At 39.3% G+C, this 27,053-nt stretch overlaps 1 protein-coding gene across 4 annotated transcripts in view; it reads left to right on the top strand.

Moving 5' to 3' along the window:
- epha7 (eph receptor A7) overlaps positions 1-27,053 on the top strand; it is an 84,777-nt gene that overhangs the window by 27,742 nt on the left and 29,982 nt on the right. For all 4 annotated transcript variants that reach the window (XM_072362762.1, XM_072362761.1, XM_072362759.1 and 1 more), the window contains exon 5: positions 2,229-2,564. In XM_072362762.1, the coding sequence (XP_072218863.1) occupies positions 2,229-2,564 (336 nt within the window). The remainder of the gene's footprint in view (positions 1-2,228; positions 2,565-27,053) is intronic.

The following is a 27,053-nucleotide window of genomic DNA, read 5'->3' as shown; positions in this document are numbered from 1 at the left end:
TGGTGTAAAGGCGCTGACTCTATTTCATAAAGATAAAGCATGCCTGAAAAATGAACAGCTACTTTGTAGTGCAATATTTGTGTGAACAGGACTACTTCAGGATCAGTCTAATCCAGCATCGGTCTCATCCATTTATCTTTCACCTCTTGTTGCAGAGAAAACTGTGCTTTGATCTGTGGCACCTGAATAAGTGTGGCACAAGCATCATTTTTTTAATGTGGCCACAGAAACAGTAGACTAAACATCCCAGTGGTTTGTGCTGCAGGGGTTGAAAAATGTGTGTGGGTGCACATGTGTATGTGTTTCTAAATGTGTATAAATTGAGTCATATGGTCCCTTTGTACACAAGGAGGATTGAGAGGGTGGGCTGAGTGTCAATGACAGCGCAGAAGTCGAGTGCAGCTATTGGCAGTCACACTTCACCTGCCACAGGTGGCTCTTTCATCTTACCTGTCCACTGTCTGTCTCTTATCTTCCCCAGTAATCATGAATATGGATGTCTCTGTTTTGTCCTTGTTTCTAAACAGGAAAAAACAGATAAATGCTGTAATAATGAGGCAGACTACTGTTTTGATACTAAGTTTTGATATTGTGCATATACATAATGCTTTAGTTGTTAGTCAATGTGACAAATTTAATGAGTTGCAAGGCTCCTCCATAAGATTCGCTGTAAGAACATTTCCTGAAAAAGCACAACCCTCAGAGAAGAAAGTCGGGATGTTCTTAAAACATTCATAAACAAAACGTCTAAATCATATCATCTTAACCACATTTGGGATAGTTTATTTATATCAACATCTTAGCCATAAAAGCCAAGAGACCAGAATGCGAAAGATGAAAGCAGCAGTTTGTTATTCAGTGTTTTATGACATGAGCTTATCCGTTTGTCATTATGTGAACACTTAATGGTCTGAGGTCCTGTGCACAGTTGTTGTTAAATGTCAGAGAAAAAGTTTATCAAAGTAACGGGGTTGTGGTGATTCAGTTAACATTGTGTTTATAACGTCTGTGGGAGAGATAGGCCTTAAAGTCTTTTTTAGAGAACATTAACTTTAAGTCTGCTGCTGTCGACATGATTTATCTTCTCCAGGATACCTGGTAAAGCCTTAGTCTGTGGCTGAGATGGATGCATAAACTTTGGAAAAACAGTTTCAAAAGTTGAATTTGCTGCTCAGCATTTGTATGTCTCTGCAACCACACCTCCGTCATTTCCTCAGCGGATGCAGATTTTATGTTGTTAGCAGTTACGATTCAAACAAAGTCCATACTCCATCTGGATGAATCGCCAGCTGTGTTTGCAAGCTTGATGACACTGTAAAAGAGCAGTGAGTTAGTGAGTTAAAAGCGAAAAATCATGCAACTTTGACTATTTTCATGTTTAAAATTGTGAAAATGTCACTTGTGGTTACAAACAAACATAAAATAACAATAGCAGGCCTGATACATATCATATCTAACAAATGTCAGTCACCATCAGCTCTGTGGAAATGTTTTCATTATTTCAGGCGCTTTTCTTTTAGTGTGCTGTCACTAGTTTTCCGATGCCTTTTTTTTGGGTCAGTTTAAAAGCCAAGTAAACTGTAAATATGCTTTCATTTAGCAGCTGAAATCTATCAGCCAATGATAAAACTTTGTGTCTGCCTGTACTGTTTTCAAGGCTTACCAGTCATCAGGGAATCTGTTCTAATAAATCTATTATTTTATTCTCACGAATAGAAACTCATAATTATGTTATAGTTCTGTTCTATTTTGAATGTAAAAGCTAGCCATGCAAATGCTCATTTTAAACAGATCTTACAGTGTATGATTTCATGATCTTTTTCACAGAGAAACCTTTCAGTGGAAGAAATACACATGAAAGTTGGGGGCCTGTAATGACAAAAACAGTCACATAAAAACTGTTTCATGAACTCTGACTGAAAAATCCTCCCCTTCAAAGTGTAGACTCTGCTGCTTGATTTGTAAGCCCTCTAACACTGACCTCGGTGCCTGCTATAGCTCACTTTCTTTCAGTGTACCTGCACCATTTATATCTGGTTGGGATTCTTATTATAATTGAGTGTCAGTGTTGGGCTCTGAGGCTGGAGCTGGCATGTCATGTACCTTTCTTTTTCTTCATTGACAGAGAACAGTGAAAGCACAGATCCAGTCCATGCACACACTTGGCTGTCACTTTTTGTGGTACTCAGTTATCTAATTTTGGCTTCCTCTGTGTCCATCTCTGACAGGACCTCCTTCTGCGCCACAGAACCTGGTCTACAACATCAACCAGACCACTGTTAGCCTGGAGTGGAGCCCACCAGCTGACACTGGTGGTCGCAATGATGTCACCTACAGGGTTATATGCAGGCGCTGCACCTGGGAGCCTGAGGAATGTGTACCATGTGGTCCGAATGTGGGATACTCTCCTGCACAGTCCGGATTAGTGGACACTGACGTGACCATATTGGACCTGCTCGCCCATGCTAACTACACTTTTGAGGTGGAGGCTGTTAACGGAGTGTCGGACATGAGCCGCACACAGAGGCTGTTTGCAGCTGTTAGCATTGCTACAGGTCAAGCGGGTAAGGATTTTAACATCTAATAGTTTGTTGATAATGCTGATGCACCACTTGAATAGTTGTGTTTTCTTCTTCTGTGCAGAAGAAATGCTTTTTGTTGTGTAGATAGAAAGAGTGGACCTTGGAATTGATCTTTTTTTGTAATTTTTAGGAAATACACTTTGTCACTTGAAAAAGAGTTAAACAAGACTTAAATCGATGTAACTGTGTACTTGGCATGGAGATGAAGTGAGAGTCAACTTGCTTCGAGGCAGAAGGGAACACACAGTCCTCATCTTTTCATTGACAACTCCAAAAATGACTTCTTTTTTTTAAACTTTTGCCTTACAGCATACAGGTTCCTGGTTTGAATCTTGAAAAAGGTTTCCTCCCATTGTCCAAAACACGCATGTTATATTTGACTGCCGATTCTGAATTGACCATAGTAGTGAGTGTGAGCCCACATAGTTTTTTGTCTCATTTGTCTCTGGTGAGAGATATACCTTGCTTTTTGCCCAGTGGTAGCTGGGAAAGGCTTCAGCCGTCTGGTGATAGGAAGAAGGGGTATAAAAAAGTCACGGTTAGATTTAATGATGTGCTAGCCAAGGTCTTACTTCAGTTTAGTAATGACACAAGAGCTGTGTTGAGATAAAAAGTAAATCAGTGCCAGATTTCCTTATTCCTGAACTATTTTCTCAAAGCTGAAAGTAGATTAGAGTTCAGTCAGACCTGTCTTTCACATTTTACAGGCTGTGATGTATGTTAGCATGAAGCGCCAGCTGAGCAGGCATCATTTGCCACGTTAAAATCAGACATTTAAACATGGAAATTGACAGTATGATTTTGAAAACTTCTCATATGCAAACCACTGTAATTTCCATCAACATTCATGGGCATACCCCGATATGATCTGTATTTCCACTATTTATATTGCCTAATTTAATTGAATATGTATTAAAGCAATGCAATGGAAAGCGTTATTTGCTTAGCCATGATGCAGACTCCCAGTGGTACCTGAAGAGCTCATAGTGTGTTTACAGCTCAGTGATGCGGAAATTTGTTGTAATTAAAATATTTTGTTTTGTAGTGACAAACTCTACAACCTTTTTATTCATTATTTCTATGGATCCACCCAACAGTATTCCCCTTTCATGCTTGAGCATCCATGAAACAGAGTTGACCCAAAAGACTGCACAGGCTCTGGTGGTAAAAAGAAGGAGGATTAAAGTTTCACAGTAGCTTCTCAGCTTGTACCGTCTCTGTTTAGATAAGTGCACATATCCTTTGCAATGTGCTCAAATGTGTCTTTTGAAAATGATAGTTTCAGGCGTGTGCTACAGTTGCTGGTGGTAACACAGGATTTATCTCAGTTTTCTAGACGTATATGTTTGTGTTAAAGGCTGATTGAAAGATGGGGGGTGATCAGATGAACAAATGTGCACGGAATATGACAAAAATCATGACAAAGCTGGAATGTGTCACAGGGTTGTATGGTCAGGGAGACAAGGCAAAACAATTAACACATGCTCCTTCTGAGTCTATTATAATTCTACATGGCATGTTGACAATACACCATCACCCAGATAACCTACTGGAATATTAAGCCATTATCTGCAGTGAGAGAGAGTAGCATGCGTGGCCAAGACTGTGTCATGTTAATCATTTTGACTAAGTGGCACCATTTAGAATGCTGTAACACTATAATCAGCAGGGTTGGCCCGGGTTGGATCAGGTATCTTATCATTTTGTATTTTGTATGTTTAATAATTATTATTAATATCTAATGAAATCATTGAAATATTCTTTAATGTTTCATGTGTTTTATAGTTGGATGTAGAATAGCCTCCCAAACAGTATTTAGACCTCGATGCAATACTAAAAGTCTTCTTTGAGACCCAGACTGACCAAATTCCGTTGGGGTGAACGGTTCCTCAAGGCAAGGCGACCCCCTCCATCTGTTCAGTGGTAGGACAACAGAACAGAATAATACCTTTAATGTGAAAGCTGGAATAGCAGAAGACTGCATTGAGAAGAATACATAACATTTGCTCATAGAAAATCAGCACAGGTTTAATATGCTTTAAGAAAGCTGATGATGTACTTAAAAAAAGACTGATTGATATTCATCCCACATCCCCAACGTCTGCATTCCAGAAGGACTTTGTATGACAATGAGTTTAGTCTGATTTAAAAGCAGAAACCCAATTAAAAAATCTAGATTATTATTGTAGTTTTTCATAATAATAAAAACAATCATTTTTATTATTATTATTGTTGTTGTTGTACTTATACTCTACTTCACTAATTACACAGCTAGAATCTCAGTCAGAATTTACAATGTCAAGGATGACAAATCTTACTATTTATTAGGTAAAGGATTGTTTGTTGGTATTCTACAGTAAAAAGAAAAAACAAAACTGTTTATGGTTAAAAGAAACTACTGTCAGTAGGAAACATGTAAAACGAGGTGTTTTTGTGATAAAGTGGTTTTTTTTGTTGAATCGTATGTTCCCCTCTGTTACCTTTGTATCAACCTTTATAGATACTTACCGGATAGCCCATTTAACGTGTCTCTGGGGTGATTTCTGAGCTCTAATACAACAGACAGCATTAGGTCAGCATTGCGTTTACATTGAGTGTCATCCAATGCTTCCCATTCTCATGACCTGCTCACTGGAGCCTCACTATATCCAACTCTTTTTTGGCTTTTGGGGAATGCTTGAATGCTTTGTAATTGAAATGTCAGAAATTCCTAAAACAATCAGTGGCATGCAAGACCACTCATAAGAGAATGAATGCGCTATCAAAGCTTTTATGGCGGATCATTCAGAACTGACTAACCTTTGCATGACATGGCGTTTGAAGTTCTTGGCAATGAAAGAAGAACCTTAAAGTAGTGGAGCCCTCTCTTCTCTCCGTCCATCTCCACCTTCTGAATGATAATCAGCATGAACATAGGCTCATAGTAGGGACCGAAGGAGTGAAACTCCAGTGTGTAAATGCAGATGCTTATTCGTCTGATGAGGAATTCTTACCTCCTCTAATTGAACCAAAGGAAATGTCTAGTGAGGCTGAAACTTCAGAAGGTTTTATTGGTCCCAGAAACCTAATTACCTCTTAGTGTCATCTTAAATGACTTTAAGTAGAGACTGCAAAGTTCATAAGCTTAATTTTCTCTGCCACATCCTTGCTGCAGTTGAATAAAAATACATAATGTTGAGGATTTGTTGCCATCTTTGTCGTCACCCCATGCTGAAGTTAAAAGTAGGTTTCAATCAGCACTTCATTGTGCGTCGACAGTGTCGCAGAGCCAACCTCGAAGGCCCTCATAGCTCCTTCCTGCCTTGGCTTTTTTGAAGCACACTTGTAAACCTGGTCTTTTGTTCTTCCAGCACACTTGTGTGAGGGTATTGCTCATAAAATTACCATTGATATTTATTCAGGCTGGTGTTCACAATGCTGAACCAGAAAAATGGGGCACAGAAATGGATGGATAGTTGCTATGTTAAAGGCTACAGGACCTGTATTTGTGTACATATGCTGAAGGTGCATATTCAGCTTAAGACCAGGGACATAGGGTTTATGTGCAATAAAGAAGCAGTAAGGACAATACAAAGAATGAATAGAGACTGATTTTATTGTTTTGTATTTTTTAGGTAAAATAGAATAAAATCCAAAGTCAGTGAGGCTGGTGTGAGTCGTACAGAAAGCTCCTGAAAGTTGACTTTTTGTAATACCTTTAAGAGACCTGTAAAGATTACTTACCACCACTAGCTTTTTCTGTCTGCTTGTTACAATGTAATTTAGACATGGGTGGATCATTTCAAATTTAACTGAAAGTCCTAGTCAAAGTACGCAGATCGATTGAATGTTGTGGATAAGAGCAGAAAAGAAGAAAATAAGGTGCAATGACAGTGGCAGAATGCTCTGTCATTTTAACTACCTTTTTGGACATTTTGTCACCAAAGTTGATAAAGGATTTAAATGAAGGAATGCATTGCTCATACAAATTGATCATTGTACTGATGATTGCTCCCTGACCAGCTGACAGCAGACAGACAGCAGATAAGCAACTGTCTCATGCAAAAGCTACATCACAATATCTAGTAGTTGTTCATTTGAAAAGCAGACCCGAGTCTGTTTGGTGTCTGGTTTGAAATCTCACTCTGTCATCAGCACAGATGAACTGTACTACACCTCCTGATGCACCAGTTTGTTTTTATGCAACCATGCCACTCAAGTGCCAGCGATGATTTTAAAACGACTGAGCAGCTTGTTTCATGTCAAAATCGGTCTACAATGTCTCTCTTCAAATAGCTTTATGAAGCTTTTTGTCTAGTTTGATATTCATCCATCCATCCATTTTCTATACCCCCTTAATCCAATTTAGGGTGGGGGCTGGAGCCCATCCCAGCTGTCATTGGACAAGTCATCACAAACAAGACACATAACCATGCACGCTCACACTCACTCCTAGGGACAATTTACAGTCATCGATCAATCTAACATGCATGTTTTTGAACGGTGGGAGGACGCTGGAGTACCAGGGCAGAACCCACGCATACACGGGGAGAACATGCACACAGAAAGGCCCCAGCCGGGAGTTGAACCTGGAACCTTCTTGCTGTGCAGCGACAGTGCAAACCACCACACCACCGTGCATCCCAAAACTTCTGATACGACCACACCCTTGATATCAAGTGTTTAACTGATCTTTATGAGTTTCACTCTTCAAAGCAGAGTTATCTTCAGTTTTTATTTTTGTCCATTATTAGCTTAATTTGTTAAGCAACATTTTGTGAATGCAAGATGATGTTACACTCCCTCAAGTACAAACCCACTTCAACATTCAAAGAGAACAACAGGCTCTTCCTTTCAGTACAATCTCTAAGTGCACAAGGGAAAAAAAGTACAGCGGCACACAAGAATGTAAGCTAAGCATTCTTTTTTGATCTGAAGAACCTCTGTGCTTTTGCATTACGCGAGAAGCAAATATTCTCAGTTATTTTGGCTGTCTCAGTCAAACTCTGATTCACTGTCCTCCCGCAGTTTAGCAGCTGTGTTTCAAAGTGGAAGACAGCAGAGTTTGAAGTGCGGTTTGATCATTTTTGAAGAGTGGTGATTGTAAAAAAAAAGGTGCAAATTGATAACCATCTCAATGGTAATCTATATGCCCACTTCATTGACCCTTCTATCATCACTTAATGGATATTAGTCCATACATTTGTGAAAGTAACACTTTGGGAACAATAAGGACATTGATTTATCCCTTTTTGTGTTCTAATCTTCCATGGTGGCCTTAAACAGAAGGATTGATTGATTCTCAGGAGTCCCCACTGACCAGTGCCAGCCAGTATAATTTTCTAGTTAAGCAGATCCTCTTTGTAGCATTTGTCGCTGGTTTTACGTTACCTGGGAGCCCATTCTTTTCACCACCCCACATGCTCGCTGTAATTTGATCAGAGCTGGGCAAATCAGTAAGATTCAACAGCTGCAATAAAACTGTGGTGGTCTCAGAGTAGCAGTCTGGAGCACTTAACCTGTAGCTTTTCTGTAAATGGCTCCTGATTTGTCTGTCATCCAATCCGTCAGCAATGAATAATTTTCATGGAAGGTGCACTTTAATTACTTTCCCATTTAAATGGCATTATCGTGGCCTATCTAGGTAATTAATCTCACCAAGTATCCTGTTTCAACCTTTTATTGCTGGCAGACGAGCTGCGTAAATCCCCCCGAATCTGCTGTGCTTGAATGAGTCCTCCCTCACAGAAGCTGGCGTTGCGTCTTTCCCCTTCACTTGGTCCCTATTGCAGCCATTGGACAGTCCTTTCTTTGGGTGCAGGCAGCCTGTCAAAGCAACGGCTGTTTCACTGCCTTGGAAAAGACGCAGGCAGATATGTCCATGCTGGGTAGCAGACAAGAATAGGCCTCAGTCAGTACTGGTTTAATGGGTCGATACAAAAGCTTCAGATATGTTGTGCTGAATATCAGCACTACATATCTGAAGCTCAGTGCGAAAAGACCCAACAGATAATGTCTCCTGCTGCCTCCTACGGAGTTCTTTTTTTACTTTTTTACCATTTAACACAGCAGTGGGCCATGCTGTTGTGCTGACTGATGTGTTCCTTTCGCAGCATTAATACACATTGTAGTTTCTTTGTGTTGCAGTCCAACATACATCTTATGCTTACCTGAAATCCTTTTTACAGTGCAAAATGTAGACTTACTGGCTGCTGAAAATAGTCCCCAACAAATGCTCTGTTTTCTCCTGTGTGTGTCACCTTTGATCCAGTGTACAACTATTTCAGAGAATTAGGGAGACTGTTTTCTTCTCTTTTGTTTGAAACTAAACGTGTGGACTATTTCTTTAGGTTTGCAATGGAGCAAATAAGTAAAATGAGGGAATGTGATGAGATACTGACTAAAGATGGATATTTTGGATATTTTTTTTTTTCTTCTTATATATTTCTTCTTTATTTCTTTCTTTAAAATGCTGTACGATTATGTACAGCGCATTTGAAGGAGCACAAAATTGTCTTTAAACTTAAGAAAAGCACACTGATAAAGATGCTTACCGGTTAAATATACAGTACAAGTAGTCTCTACTAAAGGTCTCCAAAGCATATCGTGTAAGTGGTTACAACATGAATCTAAGGTATCACTGCGAACCAAAAAAAAAAGGACAAAAAAACAGGACAGCCACTTTCAGTAGGTTTCCAAAGGTAAACAAAGACATCAGCAAAACTTTTACAAAGATTGATGATTTTCTTGGTTTAAACACTCACATCCTGGGGGTGGTTTACAATATTGGGATTTATTTGTCCAAGGCCATACCAGAAGCAGAATTTTGTCTCTTAAAACTTGTACAATTAATCTCCATCCACTCTGTTCTAGTTTTTTTTTTCATTGGAATTATCATGCCCATGATCAAAATCCTCTGAGCTGTTAACTTTTATCCTTATGATTTGGGGTATGTGCAGGATCTTTAATTTCTGTGTGTTCTTTGTATGTCTGACTTCCTGTCTGCCTGATTTGCTCTGAGCAGCTTGACACAGCTTCTATGGACTATATTACTTAAGTGCCTTGAGAAGACAATTGTTGTAATCTGGCGCTATATAAATAAAATTGAATTGAATTTAATTGAATTAGAAATAGACAAGCCAGTTATTTCAGTCATTTCTGCGTATTGTGCTGGATGGCTGCGATACACAGCCGTGTTTCATTGTGCTGAATAACAGGAAGTTCTATAAGCAAGGTAATGAAATGTTGGAAATTTTGAAAAAAAATCACAATGGTAAAACTATGTTTATGTTTTCATCTGCTTCTAAAGGTATTATAGCTTTAGTATTGTGATATGTGCAACTTTAGTGACAAAAAGCTTATTTTCAGTGGATCACTTTTGTGTATTGACACAAAACTTCAACTCTGTCTGTATTGTGAGAGACTGAGTTATGAATTTCGAACATATGGAGAGTGATGTTATTCAATTTCTGAAGATGTCTGAGAAGTTGCAACATGGTGATTCTGATGTTGGAGATTCAGTTGGGAATATTCTGAAGTTGAAAAAGGAGCACTGATTTGCAAGCAGACTCATTCTATAGGCTTTGTTCCCCTGGAGTAGACACAGACAGATTAATTATTCAGACCTCTGCAAAGCAGCAGAAAGAGATTGAAGCAATGTTTTATTTTTCAGCTTTTTAGCAGTCTGCTGTTTACTTTCTTCATGGCAGTTTAGCTTTTCATTCAGACCCTCACCTCTCTGGAATTTGTTCCTCAGATGTCTGCTGCTGTCATTTATCAGCTGAGTTTTTAATTTATTTATTCCATATGCAGCAGCTGGCTGCTGAAAAGAAGAATTGTTGCACCTATCAGCATTTTGGTGATATTAGATCTGTGTATGTGTGTGTGTGTTTATTTATGTTCATAAGGTCCAAAAACAGGGAACTCTCTATATTTGTGGAATGTGTTTTATGCAGAGCAAATGGTGGACCCACCATGTTTATTGGGATTTTTGAGGTGCAAAACTTGGTTTTAGGCTTAGAGTTAGATTTAGATTATGGTTAAGTTTAGGGTAAAGGTTTGGTTAAGTCGGGTTACACATTCAGCTGTGATGTCAGGGTTAAGGTAAAAGGCAAGGGAATGCATTATACAAAACTTAAACCTCTTTGTAAACAAGTAAAGGTGGAAGAATGGAAGAAGAGAAAAGACTGTTGCATATATGCAACAAGTTGGCTGAGTGGTTTTATGGAAGGTTGTGAGTTCACATCACAGAGCAGTCTGCTTTAAGTGAATCGCAGGCAGTGTCTTATACAGTAATGCATATGTATATGTGTGTGTATATATATGGATATATATAGATGTGCATATATGTACATGCTCTTTTTTTCAATAATGCACACTCACAGCCTCATACTGAATAAATCCTCATGAGGCTTGTCTTATGACCTACTAGAACACGAATGGGGCTTTATCTGATTCCACAGCACCATGGCTCTTTGTCTTTTTATTTTCTGGTTTTGGGACATTTTTGGGATTCGGTCGTTGAGCACAGTGGCTGTGGACACCAGCCAATAACAGCGCAGGTGTAAGGGCTGTAAAAAAGAACAGTTGCACAACCCTTTTATGGTTCATGAAACTTATGCCATACCAGATTTAGACGATGTGTTAAAGACAAAGATATAGAAACTAACTCCTCAGGAAAACTGTGTATTTCCTTCAAAACGCTGAAGCCTGTTTTAATATCCTTCCAAATTAAGGTCAGCACTTTGTTACTTGACACAGTGGTGAAAATGTAGCTGCTTTCAGCTCATGTGTGTCCTTTTAGGTGACATTGAACAACTCTCAGGACAGAACCTTGAGTCTCGATAATAAGAACATTTTTTTTATCACCCAAATGGCTGATATTGTAATGTGTCCATAGTTTTGGTTGTACTTGTATGATACATTAATCTCCATAAGTTTTTATTTATTTTTTGTTTGAACTTATTTATTTAAATTGGAGTCAACATTTTGCAAGACATTTTAAAACTTTTAGATCATCAGAATGTGCCACTTTCTTTCAGGCAAAGTCTGAGGTCAACATTACCGATCATCAGGCACTTCGCTACCAATGATGATTGATCAGTGAAATGGAAGGTTTACCATCTATTTTCCTCAACTAATTTGTCAGAGGTCATAGAACTGTGCCGTTTGCACATCACGTACTCAGAATATCATAGTGAATGCTGGCCACGGGGAGAGTTGGGGGATGTTTTAAACATTAGTACAGAGCGGCTGTTTGTCTTTAATGACCCTGAAAAATCTGAGAATAAAGATCTTTCAGGGTCAAGGGGAACAAAGCTATTTTTCAGGCATTATTAAAGATGCATTATCATGTTGGGACGCACACAGAAATGGGAAATATCTCAACAAGAAGACTAATAAAGCAAGGATTTACAAATGCATTTTTTTTAATAAAATGATTTATGAGGATGACTCCTGTCATGAAATTTAAATAAGCTTGCTATATGAAGATATATTATATAACAATAATGTAACAACACAGCAACAGCCAGTACATGTTCCATTCTGAATTTTCTGGTGCCTAAGCCCTCCCCTTACCTCCATGGGGTGACAGATCATGAGCAGAGAATATATTCGCCCAGTGAAATTACAGACCTGAGGGGCAGTTGATGAGAAATGTCACTGTCGACAAAAATGGAACTCTAATATATTCCATCTCAGGTTTGTTGGACACTTATTAATGTTTCTCAGTGAGTGCCACTAATTAAGGTAGTCAGTCTGCTGTGGCAAATGAAGCGTAGGGCAAATAACAGTGTGACCTGAGAACAAAAGAACTACGATGGGAATATACATATTAAGCAGTTCTGCGGAGCACCCAGAGCACATCGTGGCAGAGCAGCACGCCTGATTATCCTTCTTTATGTATCGTTTTTTTTTTTTTACTGCTAATAGCAATCACCATTTTCTGCAGTAACATCTCATAATAAAGTCCTGCAGCCAGTTGATGAAGCTGTGAAAGTTTAATAAAACCAACAACAGCAAAAAAGGTCCTTATTTATTGTTTATTGATTTTAAAATATATATGAGTGTTGAGTGGAAGGAAACATATTCTTTCTGTTAAATCAGTAGCAGTAAAATCATTTCAGTGTGCTCAGGGGTTTTGTTGCTGCACTTCATAGTTGGTTTGGTATGCATTTGGTGGCTAATATGAGGTAGCTTTGTCAGCAGTGTTAAGACAGATAATCGCTGTGTAAACAAAAATGCAATGAATGGCCTGTCTTTTCCACTTTTCTGTTTCAGTTTGATATTTATCAGATGTTGTTCTCCACATAAAAGAAACTTGGGAAATTACATGAACATGCACTGTTTGGTTTGGCTAGTTAGCAGTTAGCAGCACTCAAAGGTGCTGATTTTCTTTAGCATGATTAGTTTTAGTTCTTGTGTTAATCATGTTTTGCAACAAAGATTGTGTAGTTGCTGGACAAATCAGCTTTTAGCTCTATCTAAGGCTGGTTGAGACTAAATTCCAACTAGCTACTCATCTGGACCTCAGTCTTTTAGGTTTGATTTTCTTTTTTTCATTATCTTATACTTAGAGACATTAGAAACGGGTGTATTTTACCATATATGGGCTTCGTAAGCAGTGAGTTTTCAGTTTGTGGCTACAACTGTATGTATTTTAATGTGATTTTGCTAAACGTTCAATGATCTAAATTAGTCATGTGTCAATTTGCTACTTTATTTTTTTAGTTCTGTCTAATAGTGGGTCTGAGCGTGTGTGCATGTGTGCGTGTATGGGTTTGTTTGTCTCTGTGGGTATTTATGGGGGTGGGAGGGGTGGTATGTTCTATCATTGTTGTTTTAGCCTCTGTGAGGCACTTTGTGTTGCTTTTAAAGTATGAAAGGTGCCATATAAATAAAATTTTATTTGATATACTTTTTATCAATATATTCAATCTTTATAGAAAGGGATCACATTGTCAAAACATACAAAAAATTTTATTCAAAGCTTTTGTTCACAGGTCTAATTGAACTTGTGAATCAGAAAGACTAAATGGATAATACTCTGGCAAGTAACTGATTGTAGTTGTTCATAAATAGAAAGAAAGTCAACAGTGTCCATCTTTTGGTTCTTGAAAGTTCAACTTTCGTATCTAAAGTTGTATTGCTTGTTTTCAAGTGTTGAAACAGTCTGTGAGAGCAGCTGGCTTTGGCTCTGGAATGCGACAGCCTTCTGTTTACTGCCCACGGGTGACTGTAAGGTCTCACCCAAATACTCTTCGCTTGTCCCTTTCTTTATCTGCTTGCTTGAATGTTTTCTGCTCTGTCATATACATTCACACATACCGCACACAGGCAGCATGCACCTGTGACTCCCCGAGCCTCTCTTTATATGGAACACATGCTCAGGAATGCCATGGCCCTGGCTGTAAATGGCTTCGGCACTTTGCAATAGAGTCATTCGAGTGTTTCATTTCCTGCTGGAGGAGTTAAAAAGACTTCCAAGGGTAATAAAAGCCACGCAAGATTGCATGCCATAGGTGCCCCAAAACAGAATTCCCCCTCCTGCACAAAAGAAACACACACAAAGGCACACACATCAATCTACAGTCAAAAGCTGAACTTTTATTGCTGTTTCTTGCATATTTTTCTGTAGATGAACAGGAAGTTTGTAGCTCAGAGATGTTTTCCTGACAGCCAAAGAAGTAGCCAAAGTATATTTCATGTGACACACAAGGTTAGCACAAAAGCAACGCCTGCCTCTACTGAGCTGCTACATTACGTGTGGAATTGTTAATTGTGTCTTTCACATAAAGAAGAATTAAGTTGGAAATTTAAAGCTGCACAAAATATATTTTTTCATCATGAACAAGTGTAGTTGTGGTAAAATCTGTCACTTTTCAAAATAAACCCACACAAAAGTTTGGGCGGCTTTTTTAATGATGTTTTTGTGGGTTGTGTTAGTTTGTTGTTTTGCTTTCTGGGCTCACTGCAGTTTTTAGTGAACAATCTCTAACAAACCCACCAGCCACTCCCTGCTCAGCACTAAAGAGTCTAAATGTTTTCTCAAGAGTTGCTGGAGACCAAAACAAAGCTGGCAAATGTCAACCTGGAGGTGTGTCAAAGCCCAACTTTGCTGCTTTGAAGTAGTTCTGTCTTCACAAAGTTATGAATTCCCTGCTGGGATCCTAGTATGGAAACAGTGGTATATTGTTTTTAGTATCCAGATGGATTTTATTTTACTCAGAACTCCAAAACTCATCAAAATAACGCAGATTTAAGCCCTTTCATTGTTTCATGTTTTTGTAATAATTTTGAGATGAATAGTTTGACAAGCTGATATTCTTTCTGTGATTCAGAGATATTGGAACATTTTTTGAAAATGATTTTAGTGAAAAAATAGTTCTTTGTATAATGCTTTGATAAATGTTGCTGATTAGATGCTCCTTATATCTATTCTAAGTGTTTTTATGCCTTTGTCCTTTGACTGAACAAGACCTGGGTTGTGTTTGCTTTTAAAGGCTTTTAAAGTATTTGATTTTCCTTCTATCTGGAGTTTTAGGAAATGGTTTCTGATTGTGGACTTGGCAGAGGCATGCGTTGTACAACACAGTCGTGCACTGCCGCTCCAGGATGTGGAGGGATTTTTGTGGTCTGTGAGCATTACTCACCGGTGCTTCAGAGAAATGAAAAAGAATCGGGAGATTGACAGCTTGGTTTTTTTCTGTCTTTCATTGTCTCATCAGCATACTGTCTCCTGCAGTGAGGAAAACTAATTATGTCTTCAACTCACTGCTTCACCCCCCCCCACCCCATTTATACAGATCATCACACTTGGAAATCATAATGAGTTTGTGGCAGACCACTTTGGCTTTTGTGAGAGGAAGTGAAAAAAATTCTGAAAAGTCCATTTGCCTTCACTCAAGCAGGCTGCTGGCAATTATGGGCAACCTTTTGACCCCCAAAAGCTGTCGCCTGAAATTCTTTCAAGGCCTGACCAAGACATAGTTTTGTCCTGCACACCTGCTAGCTTCCCCATCCACACTTCCACCACTCTAAGCTACCCGAACATTTTCCTTATCAAAGCAGAGGGAGTGTATGACAGCCATCTGGTAGGCTATTTTTAATTATTTGGTATAAAACAACAATAAAAAGATTATTGCAGCCAAGGATCCGGAAATGACTCTGGTACTGGCAGTGGAACAGATGGGCTTCACATCTGGGCTTGAAGAAGTTAGAGAGGGCAAGAGGGATGCTGTCACAGGGTAACATGGCCAAAAGCTATGCAAAGTCTCCAAGCCTCTTTGCCATGAACAATCTCCTTCACCCATCCATCCTCTTTGCTCTTTCAACAGCATCCTTGGACAGCTGTGACAAAGTCTTAGTGAGAAGTGTTTGCGTCTGATTGAAGCACCGCAAGCGCTGCTGGGAGAATATAATTACCTATTTAACCTTGTGATTTCCAAGAATGTTGACAAAGTGCGAGAGAGCAATGCATTTTAGCTGGAAAGAGAGAAGTTCCTTTCAGAGAAACATTTTAGCAACATTTTAAAGGATAATGTCTGCTAACATTACGTGATTGGGAAAAAAGATGTGAGACCCTTTTCCAGGGTTACAGCTCTTGCAATGTTTTCGTCATTTTGTCAGTTATGTAGGGCTCCTTCTTTACTTTGACACCATTTAATATATTCCAACCCCAAATAATTTTCTGGTGATGTTTAATGATCTAATGAGACTCTAAAATGTGGAGAAAGTGATGTGTCTGCTCTTCTTTCAAGGAGTCTTCTTGATCTTTAAAGGAATACTGGAGCAGGATGGTGACAGTAGTCCAAAGACTTTCTCTTTTTTTAAACCATAATCTCATGTTTAAAGTTTCTTGTTTATTTGGATTACTGAAACATATTATTGTGTAATGGTCAGATTCTACTGATCTGACCATTACCAGTCTGATCAGACTCTGGATTAGACGAGCAAGGCTAATTTTTAAGCATGACTTAGCTTTTAAAGTATGTTTGTCCTTTAATGAACATTTACTTTGTGGTGTAAGGCAATAGATATTGTCTGCTCGTTACACCCTTTAAAGCCAATAATGACTAGTGAGTTGGCCCAATACTCTCTAATTAGTTTAATATGTTTGCACTTGTGGCACATGCTAGAGCTGCAGTGATTAGTTATTGAACTGATCAGTCAATAAACAGAAAATAAGTGGGCAATGAAATGCATAATCAATAAATTGTCATTAAGTTATTTTTCAAGAAAAAAGTCAAATACTGCTGTTGTGTTCTATTTTCATACTTTTTGCTGCCAATACACTCTGTAGAACCAGGAGGCCGCTTTCTATTATCTGTTTTCAAGTAGTGAGGCAGAGATGAGCTTTTCTTCTGTGAGAGCCGTGTGCTGAAATGTATTCTCAGAAGAAAGATTACATCTAAATGAAAGTTGGAAGAGACTGTATCCTCAGAGACCAAGCTAATTAAATTTGTAAATTCCTCCTAAATCATTTCCCCATCACACTGGTGACTCGCTTGTTGAATGCTGCCAAAAAGGATGTCACAATGTGTCAAGACCAGAATACTTTGGTATCAGACATAGATGAGATCTGAAGTTAAATGGCAGCAGAGACCCCAGTGTTCTCAGAAAGTTTGACTTTTATAGAAATACACACCTGCAGCACTAGAAAGATGACTTATTACTGGTACAATATTTTTTGATTTTCTCTGGTATGTGAAATTGAATTACATCTTGCTTGTGAGATTTGGTGAATTAATGCATTATGTGGATATATATTACAGTTTTGTGTTTTGTTTGGTTTGTTATGGATAACATCTTCTGCTTTCTGGCTATAATAAAATCACGGTTGATGACAAGAGATTAATTCAGTATGGGAGTCTAAAGTGAGCAGCATCTGATCTGAGACAAGTGCATACTGTAACGTCACAGACCCCATGCGGTTAAAGTAAATGTGGTGCAGGAAGGGAAGACGTGTCTTCCACACTGCCAGCCCAGTTTTCGTTTGTCTGTTACCTTATGCTAACTGAAGGTAGTTTACATAAGAATAAATCTCACACTCTCCAATTAGCTGATGACAAAGTGGATTGGAGAAACACTAAGTAAACATAGACGATGTCTGACACAAAGAGCAAAAGTTGTTGTCTGTTGTTTTCCCATAGGTAATTGGGACAGCGTCTAAGGGAAGCTCAACATCTTGAAAAGTAAACTGTCGACCAGGCCCTCCCACTAAGTCTTAAGCCTCATGTCCCTTGTAGCCTATCAGACAGAAATCACCAATTACAGTAATGGTAAATCCTGCAGCCAATACACAAAAGCTGACAATGATGTGACATCTTGCCAAGCTTAATCAGGATATCGAGCTTCATCTCTCAGTTTGCGAGTCCACTCTCCCTCGCTGTGGTACACAACATTAAGCTGCTTTGGCCCAATGTCTCATGGTACTGTTATCCTTCCAGTTTGTCGAGAGAACCTGTTTTTCTTTGTATACTTACAACCATTAACTCAGATTTTGTCAGTATGGCATTAAAACTTTTGGAATACATACTTAACCTTTCAAAACTCGTCATTTTTCTTGTTGGCTTGATGAAGTTGCTCAGTGTTTCCTTTAAATTGGGGAATAGACTGATCAACACGGTCAATCCATTCTAGGGACTCGACTGTTTTTTGGGGGACCATGTCTTTATTTTTATAAATCACTGCATTTGAATGAAAATACTTTGCTTAGGAGTCTCATATCTTCAGGAAGTGAAGTGTTACAGTTTTACAGATATAACATTTTGTAGGCTCATATAAACATAAGTTATTTTAGTGTCAGATGTTGTGTCAGTTTTTGATATTTTAAAAGAGGGGTCTAAAAGAGGGGTCTAAAAACTGTCCACATCATTCAGTGCGGTTATATGCGGGCAATCGGATCGGATTAATGCCTAAATTACAATAAGATTGAGTTATTCAGCTCATGCAACAAGCTTAATCTGACAAGAAATTTAATCGGATCGGGTTACTTGCGATCGAATTAAGACCCCGGTATAACTAGATCCGATTGCCCACTGAACATGCCTGGAGACGACAGTGGATTGGATCGAGCGTTCTGCGCATGCTCGACATTTTTTCCCGCGATCGTCACTCTGAAGTCGAAGGAGATGATATCACTGTTGTTGTCGCCGTCAGAAAGAAACAAACAACAAATTTCTCTCAACTTTTTAAAACTTAAATATTAACATTTTGAAACTTGAAAAAACAGCAAGTTTTAAAGTCGAAAATAGAGGATACAACTAGCATATAGGTTCTGTGACTGGCATTTTTTAACATGTTGGCTTGCTAGCATATTTTTAATTAGCTAGTCAGTTCCTATAGTTCAACAACCACCCCCGCAAGAGGAAAGAGGTTTTTGCACAAAATTGCTTCTTTTTTGTTATGCAATATACTGAGCCTATCAAAAGTAAAAGTGGAATTCATGAGCTATTTGCTCAAAGAGAAGAGTCAAGCTTCTGAACCTGACTACAGACTGGTTGCCTAATTCTGGACACATTCCAGTCTGAACCACAGCAACACTGAGTTTTGATATCCAGTTCTAATTTACAATAGCATAATTCAATTGTTTCATGATTTTATTAATGCAGACTGAGATGCTGTTGGCCCCTCTGCAGTATTCTGAAGAAAATCCAGAATCTCCTTCTGTCACATCACTGGCGATAAACTGTATATGACTGCTTCTACATGGCCTAAATCTGCCATACATACTGACAAGCAGCATGCTATCTGAGGAGTGTGTGTGTTTGTGCTCCACTCTGCTGGTGGTCCTCTTCTTTTAGGAAATCTGCATCACAAACAGCCTACATCCCACCCCCTGCTGCAGCACTCTGTCCGAATCCACACAGCTCTGCTGGGCAGCAGTGCAGAGCAGCTGCCTAGAGGGATATGAATGTTCCCAAAAACTATTCTTGAGTTTAATAGAGAAGGATTAAGGCAATTCAGTCACATTGACAAAGGAAAGGCAGGGGCAGCTCTTTGAATTGTCCTGATGTGACAAATGGCAGTGATATTAGATTAGACATTTTAGGACACACCCCAATATGTCCAAGTCATTGATTACAGATTATTTCCACATGGAGGCAAGAATTGATTTGACCAAAGTATGGTATTTGCAAGTTTTTTTTTTATTTCTTTCTGTTTAGAACCAGCATGACAGTTTGCTGTACCTGCCTCTTTTCGTCTCATAAAGAAATAGAAATACAAACCCAAGCAAAAGAAAAGAACGGTCAAGAATAGATTCCTTTTTTTTTTTTCTCTGGCCAATCTCCAAACTTTGATCAGTTTCCCAAGCCACAGTATTTCCAACACAATTACAGGGAGCGATTTCCTCAGCCCACATGTGACCGTTGCTGCTTCTGTCGTTATAGCAGCTTTCTATAAGCTCACCGCAAAACCATAAAACTGTCAAATTGAGAAAACACTATATACCTAAAAGAGCTGTTAAAAAACTACTTTGATGGATTGCTTTGTACCACAAGGTGTGACCTTGAGAGGACTGGATGTACTATGCTGCCCAGCTTAGGGCAGAGCTTTGAAGACCCTCTCCCTATCACCATTTTTTTCTCCCCATCTTTACAGATAATCCCTGACATCTCATTAGGGGACCTGCTATTTTTACAAACAGATCGTGCTGAATATTGTAAACAGAATTTCTGTAAGCACCCAAAGAACAGAAACGTCTTTATCAAGTCCAATAGATAGTTGGCAACAAAACAGGGGGTACTCTGCTTGAAGGAGAGAGTACAAATAACGAGTGTTCAAAGATAATTAGCTTGCACCAGTGACACCAATATAATATTAGTGAGCCAGGGCTCAGGCTATTGAAGAACGTTGCTTTGTTCTCATTACACAACTTATACTTTCATTTACTAATAATGTTGCGGACAATAATTTAAAAAAAAAGAAAGCTGGAGGCAACTCTGTTTAATTAAACTGTTTTACAAAGATTTTTTTTTTTTGGACATAAGCTTTAAAGCTCAATGAATATATTCGATGAAATTAAATAAGTTTCTCAATTCGACTTGGGCAACTGATGTCCTGCATTTCCCAGACTTGTGGCAGTCCACTGAGAGCTGGCGTGAGCTTATCAGCTGTGACGTTTGTGCACAGATGGAAAAAGCAACAGCGGGATGAAGATTCATCGAAAGTGAAGTCAAGACTCTGGCTGAACTACTCTTGTGAAGGAATCTTGCCTGACCCCACATCACCTCTGTCATTTCATCAACCGCATGACGTCCTTTAACAGAGAAACCTTTTTGTAGTCTTTTCAAAAACCTATTGTTAGTCCGTGAATAGTAAAACATTGATGAAACTTAAGAACTCTGCAAATATTAACACTCCCACCGACCCTCAGAAACACAATGCTAATGAAATGCTTATAGTATTAGGCTATGCTCATTAACGTGCTAGTTCCACACGGAATGGGCAAGATGGCAATTTATACTGTGAGACAATCAAAAAATGTTTTGATGATTTATCACTTCACTTCATGCTGAGTCATCGTGAGGAAAGTTAAAGTGATCGATCAAGTCATTCAGCTTGACGGTGTGTATGTGACACTAAAACAAATGCTGAGGATTTACATTTGAATTTCTTACAACAGGTGATTTTGAAGAAGAAAAATGACTCTGGAACTTCCTTCATTATGTGTGCATAGTCCAAACATATTTCAACATCTTAAACTTCTTGCATGTTTCCTCTTTAAAACTAGGCTGCAAGACTACTCATATTGTACATTGTATAATATGCACTTGATCAACATACCGAACTCTATCCATGGACCTGTGGAGGCCATGAGCAGTTGCCCAGAACAAGGGTTGACTTGCCTTTGTTGGGCTGAGAGAGGGGAACAGAGGGCTGATCTGTGCTGAGTTCAGCTGAGCAACCTGAGTGCTGGCTTTGTCTCCACAAGCAGCTGATCACTCAGCACAGTTTCAATTGAAAACAGTTTGGAGGGGTAGAGGGCGGTCTGTGCTTTACAGAGTTTGGGAATAATCAGCTCTTGTTAAACTCGGCAGCTTTTTAGTGCCACAAACAGCTTTTACATGACACTTGATAATAAATCATAGTTATGAATTTGATCTAAACAGATTGTTATGCACGGTTAGTCGTGACAAACCAACTCTGAAATTGTTTCCAACGCATGAAATGTATATTTTTTTTTAATTCCACAATATTTGCACAGTCACTGCTTGTCTTTCTTTGCTTAGTAGTCATTAATCATAATCTGTTGGCTGCTTCCATATTTAACAAAACATAGAAAAAGGTTTCTGCTCTGGAGTTTAGTTATTTAAAGGATCAGGTCTTTTACACAGTGATGCACATGAGCTTATTTAAAGGATCAGGTCTTTTACACAGTGATACACATGAGCTGTCACCTTTGCAAACTCATCCTCCAGGACAAATATGCTTGCAGCAAGTTTTAAGCAAATGTGAATCGACACACCCAGTCGTAAACATTCAAGTGCTGCCGTCCGGTTGCTCTAACATCCTGTCATTTGCTTTTGTCTGAGTATAAAGAAGACATCAAGTGAGCTCATAGCAGACAGTTGAGTGATGGAAGAGCTCACCACTGATGACAGACACAAAAAGCCAGTCCCTAAAACTACATTCAGCAAGTAAGTAGGCTTTTGTGCAATCTTTATTATTATTATTTTTCCTGCATGCTGTCTGGCTGGAGGCCTGTCTGAAGTGTCTGGCCCAGGGGGGTTACTCATCATCAGCACAGCTGCCAGCATCAGGCAGTGCCCATGATTACAAGACTGCTGGGCTCTCGAGTCTTTTCCCTTATCACCAGGTGCATTTACCCAGCCGCCACTTGGTTTCCTGGAGATGCACTCGTTTGATACAAACTGAGTAGGGTGTCAAATGAGTTTTATAGATTAATGTTGTTATTTTCACTAACTAACTAATACTGACAAAGCTTTGGTAAAGCTTTGAAGATTAAAGGTCCATGGGCAACAAAGTACATGAGGACATAAGGCACCCTATTTTTCTCTTGAGGCCATACTGCTTGAGGAACTTTAAGTGCAGAATAATTGTGCAGACATGAAATAGCAAATCAACAACTGAAAATGAGTGAAAATCAGCCCACCAAAAAGCCTGAAATAGTATTGGTCAAGACCATTTTAAAAGATTACAAGAAAGTCTGACTTCTTGGAAGCTAAACTCTGACTTCTTGGAAGCTAAACTGAAAGAATTGAGGGGGTGGCTGAAAAGCTGTGCACAAAACTGTGCACCACCAATCCAGTTTATTGCTTCTTATTCTACTTATCTTCTTATCCTGGGAGGCTCCTCGATCTGTCAGCTTTTGTGTCATGTCTTTGAACCTCTCCCATCACACATTCAGACTTTTGATACCTTTGGGAAATCTGGGATTTCCATTAATTTCATGAATTGTCTTCATGGTTAAACCGGGCTTGACTGCACAGCACAGAAAGCCAGTGGAGTGGATTAGGCTAACAATTGCCTTATTTAGTTGTTGTTGTTATTGTCTCTCCAACTAATCTAATATTATTTTTCAAAGATGAAGGTGATCCCCTATGACTGGGTGCATTTGCACTCTTGCAACTTTGCCCCACTTAATGTGCAATGGATTTTTTTTTGTCTTCTTGCAAAACAAAATATCCAAACAGCTGTACTTTGCTGAAATAACCAAACTTGAAATTAGTTTATTGTCACCTCATTCGGCAGAGGACTGAACTTGTTGACACATGCTATGTCCTCAGCAGCACCAGTGGCGTGAACTCTGCACCTTCCACAACTGCCTACAGTAATATAAGCAGGGTCATTTTCACTTGTATTGGACTCTGATTTGATTTAACTGTATGGTGTCTCAGAAAACTGGAGGCATGGCCTAGATCTGCTGGCAATCAGCTGTGTGTTGGACTACACAGTAGAGGGCTGCATTGGGATTGGGTCCCGCGGGACCCAACTCAAATCTAGCAGGAGCGGGCGGTATGAAGTTTGCTGCGGGCGGGCGGCTAAAAAAAACACTGCGGGATTGGGATGCAGTGTTGCCAGGTCACATGTACGATAATTATCGTATTTGTATGATAATTTTGCCCTGTGTATGATGTACGATCAATAATCCCAAAATTTGATAATTATGATACTTTGACCATTCTGTGAATGTGTGGTTGGAATTGGTTGTAATCAGCCTGTCGCAACTGTCTGTCGGATTTTTTTGTGAACCCTGAAGGCTTTTCCATTTCCATGTGACAAGTTTCAAGCCAATCGTGCTTTTCTATGTGAGCTACGAGTGACGTGGATGCATTTGCCTCAGAAGTTCCTAACAGTAGGTGGCCTCCAGGCCTCATGATTTGGCTCAATAGTTCCCACTCGTCATAGTTTACGGGGGCATTTAGCCTAACACAACTGCTGATGCAAAGCGGTGAGTGCCTGTTAGACGCTATTCAACATATAGCGCACTATAGTGTGACTATAGAGTGACTATAGCGCATCAATAAATTTGTTATTTTAGTTATGACGGGTGTACGATAATTTCCCTCAAAATACGATAATTTTGTGTCTCTGGTACAATAATACTACATTTCCCACCTGGCAACACTGTCGGGATGTATCCTAGCGACAGGATGTCACTAAATGATGTGGAAAGGAAGCTCAAAGAAGGTCTTTACAGCACAAAGACAAAGAAAGGCAAGTCTGACATTAGGAGAAGCTTCTCAATTGTCCATGAATCTCTTTATTAATAGCCTATAAAATGACGTGTTTTTTCCTGCGGGACGGGAGAAGACACAAAATCAATGCATTTCTATTATTGTGCGGGCATAAATTCTCAAAGTTTTGCAGGAGCGGGCGGGAGTGGACATACACGTTGCGGGAGCGGGCGGTAATGGTCAGAAATTTAGCGGGGGCGGGCGAGAGCAGGATGAAGAAAACAGTCCTGCGCAGGGCTCTACAACACAGCTCCATGCAAAATTACAGAGGCGACATGGGGGGCCCTGGATGTGATTTCCCTGGGATGGAACCTGTCCAAGACTGTGATTAAAGAGCATATGAGCTCTGATTAATATGATCATCTTCCTGATGACAGATGTATTTCTATAATAAATGGATGTTTATGATGCCAGCCCTCAGCAATCATATGTGGTGGGTTAAATTTGAAATTTTTTATGCTTGATGCCAAACATTAGATTTATTCACTGATGATAAGGGAATGAGAGCAGTGTTAGGAGCAGCTGCCTCCATGTGGAGTCATAGATAAGTGTGACTATACGGGTTGTAACCTCAAAATTATAGCAATGTCTCAGGATTTTGACCAGGTATGCACCATCGGTCTGCAACACTGTGCATTTTGGGAAATGATCTCACTTATCAATCCCTGTGGAGCTCTGATGTGCAATCAGGGTTTCAGATTGGAGCGTGGGGCCCTTAGGCTATACTTTGACATTTAAGGAAAGCAAAGAGGTGGAAGGCCTAAATATCCACAGTCACCGGCTCTGCTCTTGCTGTAATCAGTTCTGTGTCTTTTCACTCCACAATCTTTGTTTTATTCAAATAAACGATAAAGCCACTGAGTATGCAAACGCATGTCTCTGCTTAGCCTGGTCATGTATTTAAAAAGGCATGCCTTGCAGCTGCTTGTAGCAGAAAGGTCAGTGAGGCAGCAGAGAAGGAAAGCCAGGCATATACATTCTAACAAGTAACAGTGCTTTCATTTCTCATCTGGCCTGTTTGTATCGCAGGATATTCTCTCCGGCAGTCCATGTATTGAGCTTTAGTTAGATAGCATCGTAATAACACAACTCCCCGGCAAGAAGGATTTAGAGAAGCATGGGATACTTTTATGACTTCATCAGGCTGTCTGGGCAATGCATTCTGCAGATCTCAGGGATTCAGCAATTAACAATAAAGATATCAGGCTGTACATCATGCAGCCCAGCAGTTCCTGGGGAATTACTCTGATTAAATGGATTCAGATGGAAAACAGTGCATGAGCAAAATCAAAGTTTTTATTTTCAAGCTTTTCCTCTTGTGCTTGACCATGTCATATATCTCTGAGACAGAAACATCTCCGAGTGTTGGTGAGGATGTGATTCACACCTGGTATTATTGATATATATCTTAAACTGATTCCTTTTGATCATATTTGTTTCACTGTTTACATTTTGTACAAAATGATAGAAGCAGAAAATAAGAAAAGTACATTTCCGCTTTTTAAAAAAAGTCAAATATCGTATTGTATTGTGTTTTTTTTCCAAATTTGGTTATTTCATTGCCACAAATAATCAGTTTCAGTTGGGCTCAGTCTGATACTCTGTTATCAAAATTGCAAACAGCAATGAAATACTTTAAACTGTTATTTCAAGTGACTGCTGTCTTATTGCAAAAGAAAAACCAAAACCCAGCTTTGTATCCTGTCAGTGTGTGCAGTCCCGTCCATGCATGACGCATTTTAGTGCCCAGTGTGAACAGGGTCACCGTTTCACCCTTAAAGGTATGTGATTATGTAAGTTTATCTTGTGGTACAAAAGTTTCAAAATGACTCTAGGAAAATAAATATGGCTATTGCACATCCAAATCTGGCTGTCTTGAAGAAATTAAAGAGTACGCTAAGAGCTGGTGATGATAGGCTGCCAGTCATGCTCCCTAATTTGGACACTTGGATGCTTCTTCAATAAGTGGTGTTCCTGCTGGGTTAACAATTGTGTAACACAGCTGACCAATGATTTCTGCATCTGTTACTCTACTGAATGGCATTTTTTACATTATAAGGGAGTGAGCAGATTGGAGTACCACCAAGGGTTAAAATGAACTTCTTGTCAGGAGGCATTGAAGGGGCAATCATGCACAGTGTGCCTTCTGTGTATGTCATTGTAACATGAATGCAATTTCCCCCACTGACCTTCCTCTGTTATTTTTATTCTTGGTTTTGCAGTAGCGCAAAAGGCTGTACTTAAGCTGTTAGGTGGAGGTGATGCACTTGGTGACACCAAAAAAACATTTACTTGTTTGAGCATAGAGACAATTCATGGATGGATTCTATTAGGTGGAGAAATACTTGGTGGCATCTAAGCCACTCACCTTCTGGCCAAATACATCTCAATATCACTTTATGGGGACTTCAGCATTCAATTTAAAAAGGAAATAAAAAAAGTAACTTTAAGAAAAAAATAATTTTATTTGGTACCTCTCTGTTGATCCACAGAACTGATGTGTCGAGTCCTTGAAAAGGGAAATAATGAAGGGAGGAATATGATGGCTGTGTTGAGTTGTCAGCGGTGAATGCACCAGATATGTATTAAAAATCATCCCATCACCTCTGGAGCTGTCAGTCCTGCAGAACATGAAAGACCCAGCCTAGGCCTCCTTCAAATCAGGCCTAGCTAATTGCTTTCAAACAGAGTCTCCTTTGACCTCCCTGCATGGTCACTAAAGGTGTCCCCGCTACGACTGACATTGTTATGCAGCGAGTACTGTCTCCTTTGTCTGGCTCTTTAAAAC

The sequence above is a fragment of the Leuresthes tenuis genome, unplaced genomic scaffold (genome assembly GCF_036924035.1).
Source record: "Leuresthes tenuis unplaced genomic scaffold, fLeuTen1.0.hap1 SCAF_13, whole genome shotgun sequence".
Classification (NCBI taxonomy): domain Eukaryota; kingdom Metazoa; phylum Chordata; class Actinopteri; order Atheriniformes; family Atherinopsidae; genus Leuresthes; species Leuresthes tenuis.
Note: the sequence above shows the minus strand (reverse complement) of the source record. Positions and strands in the feature narration are given on the sequence as shown.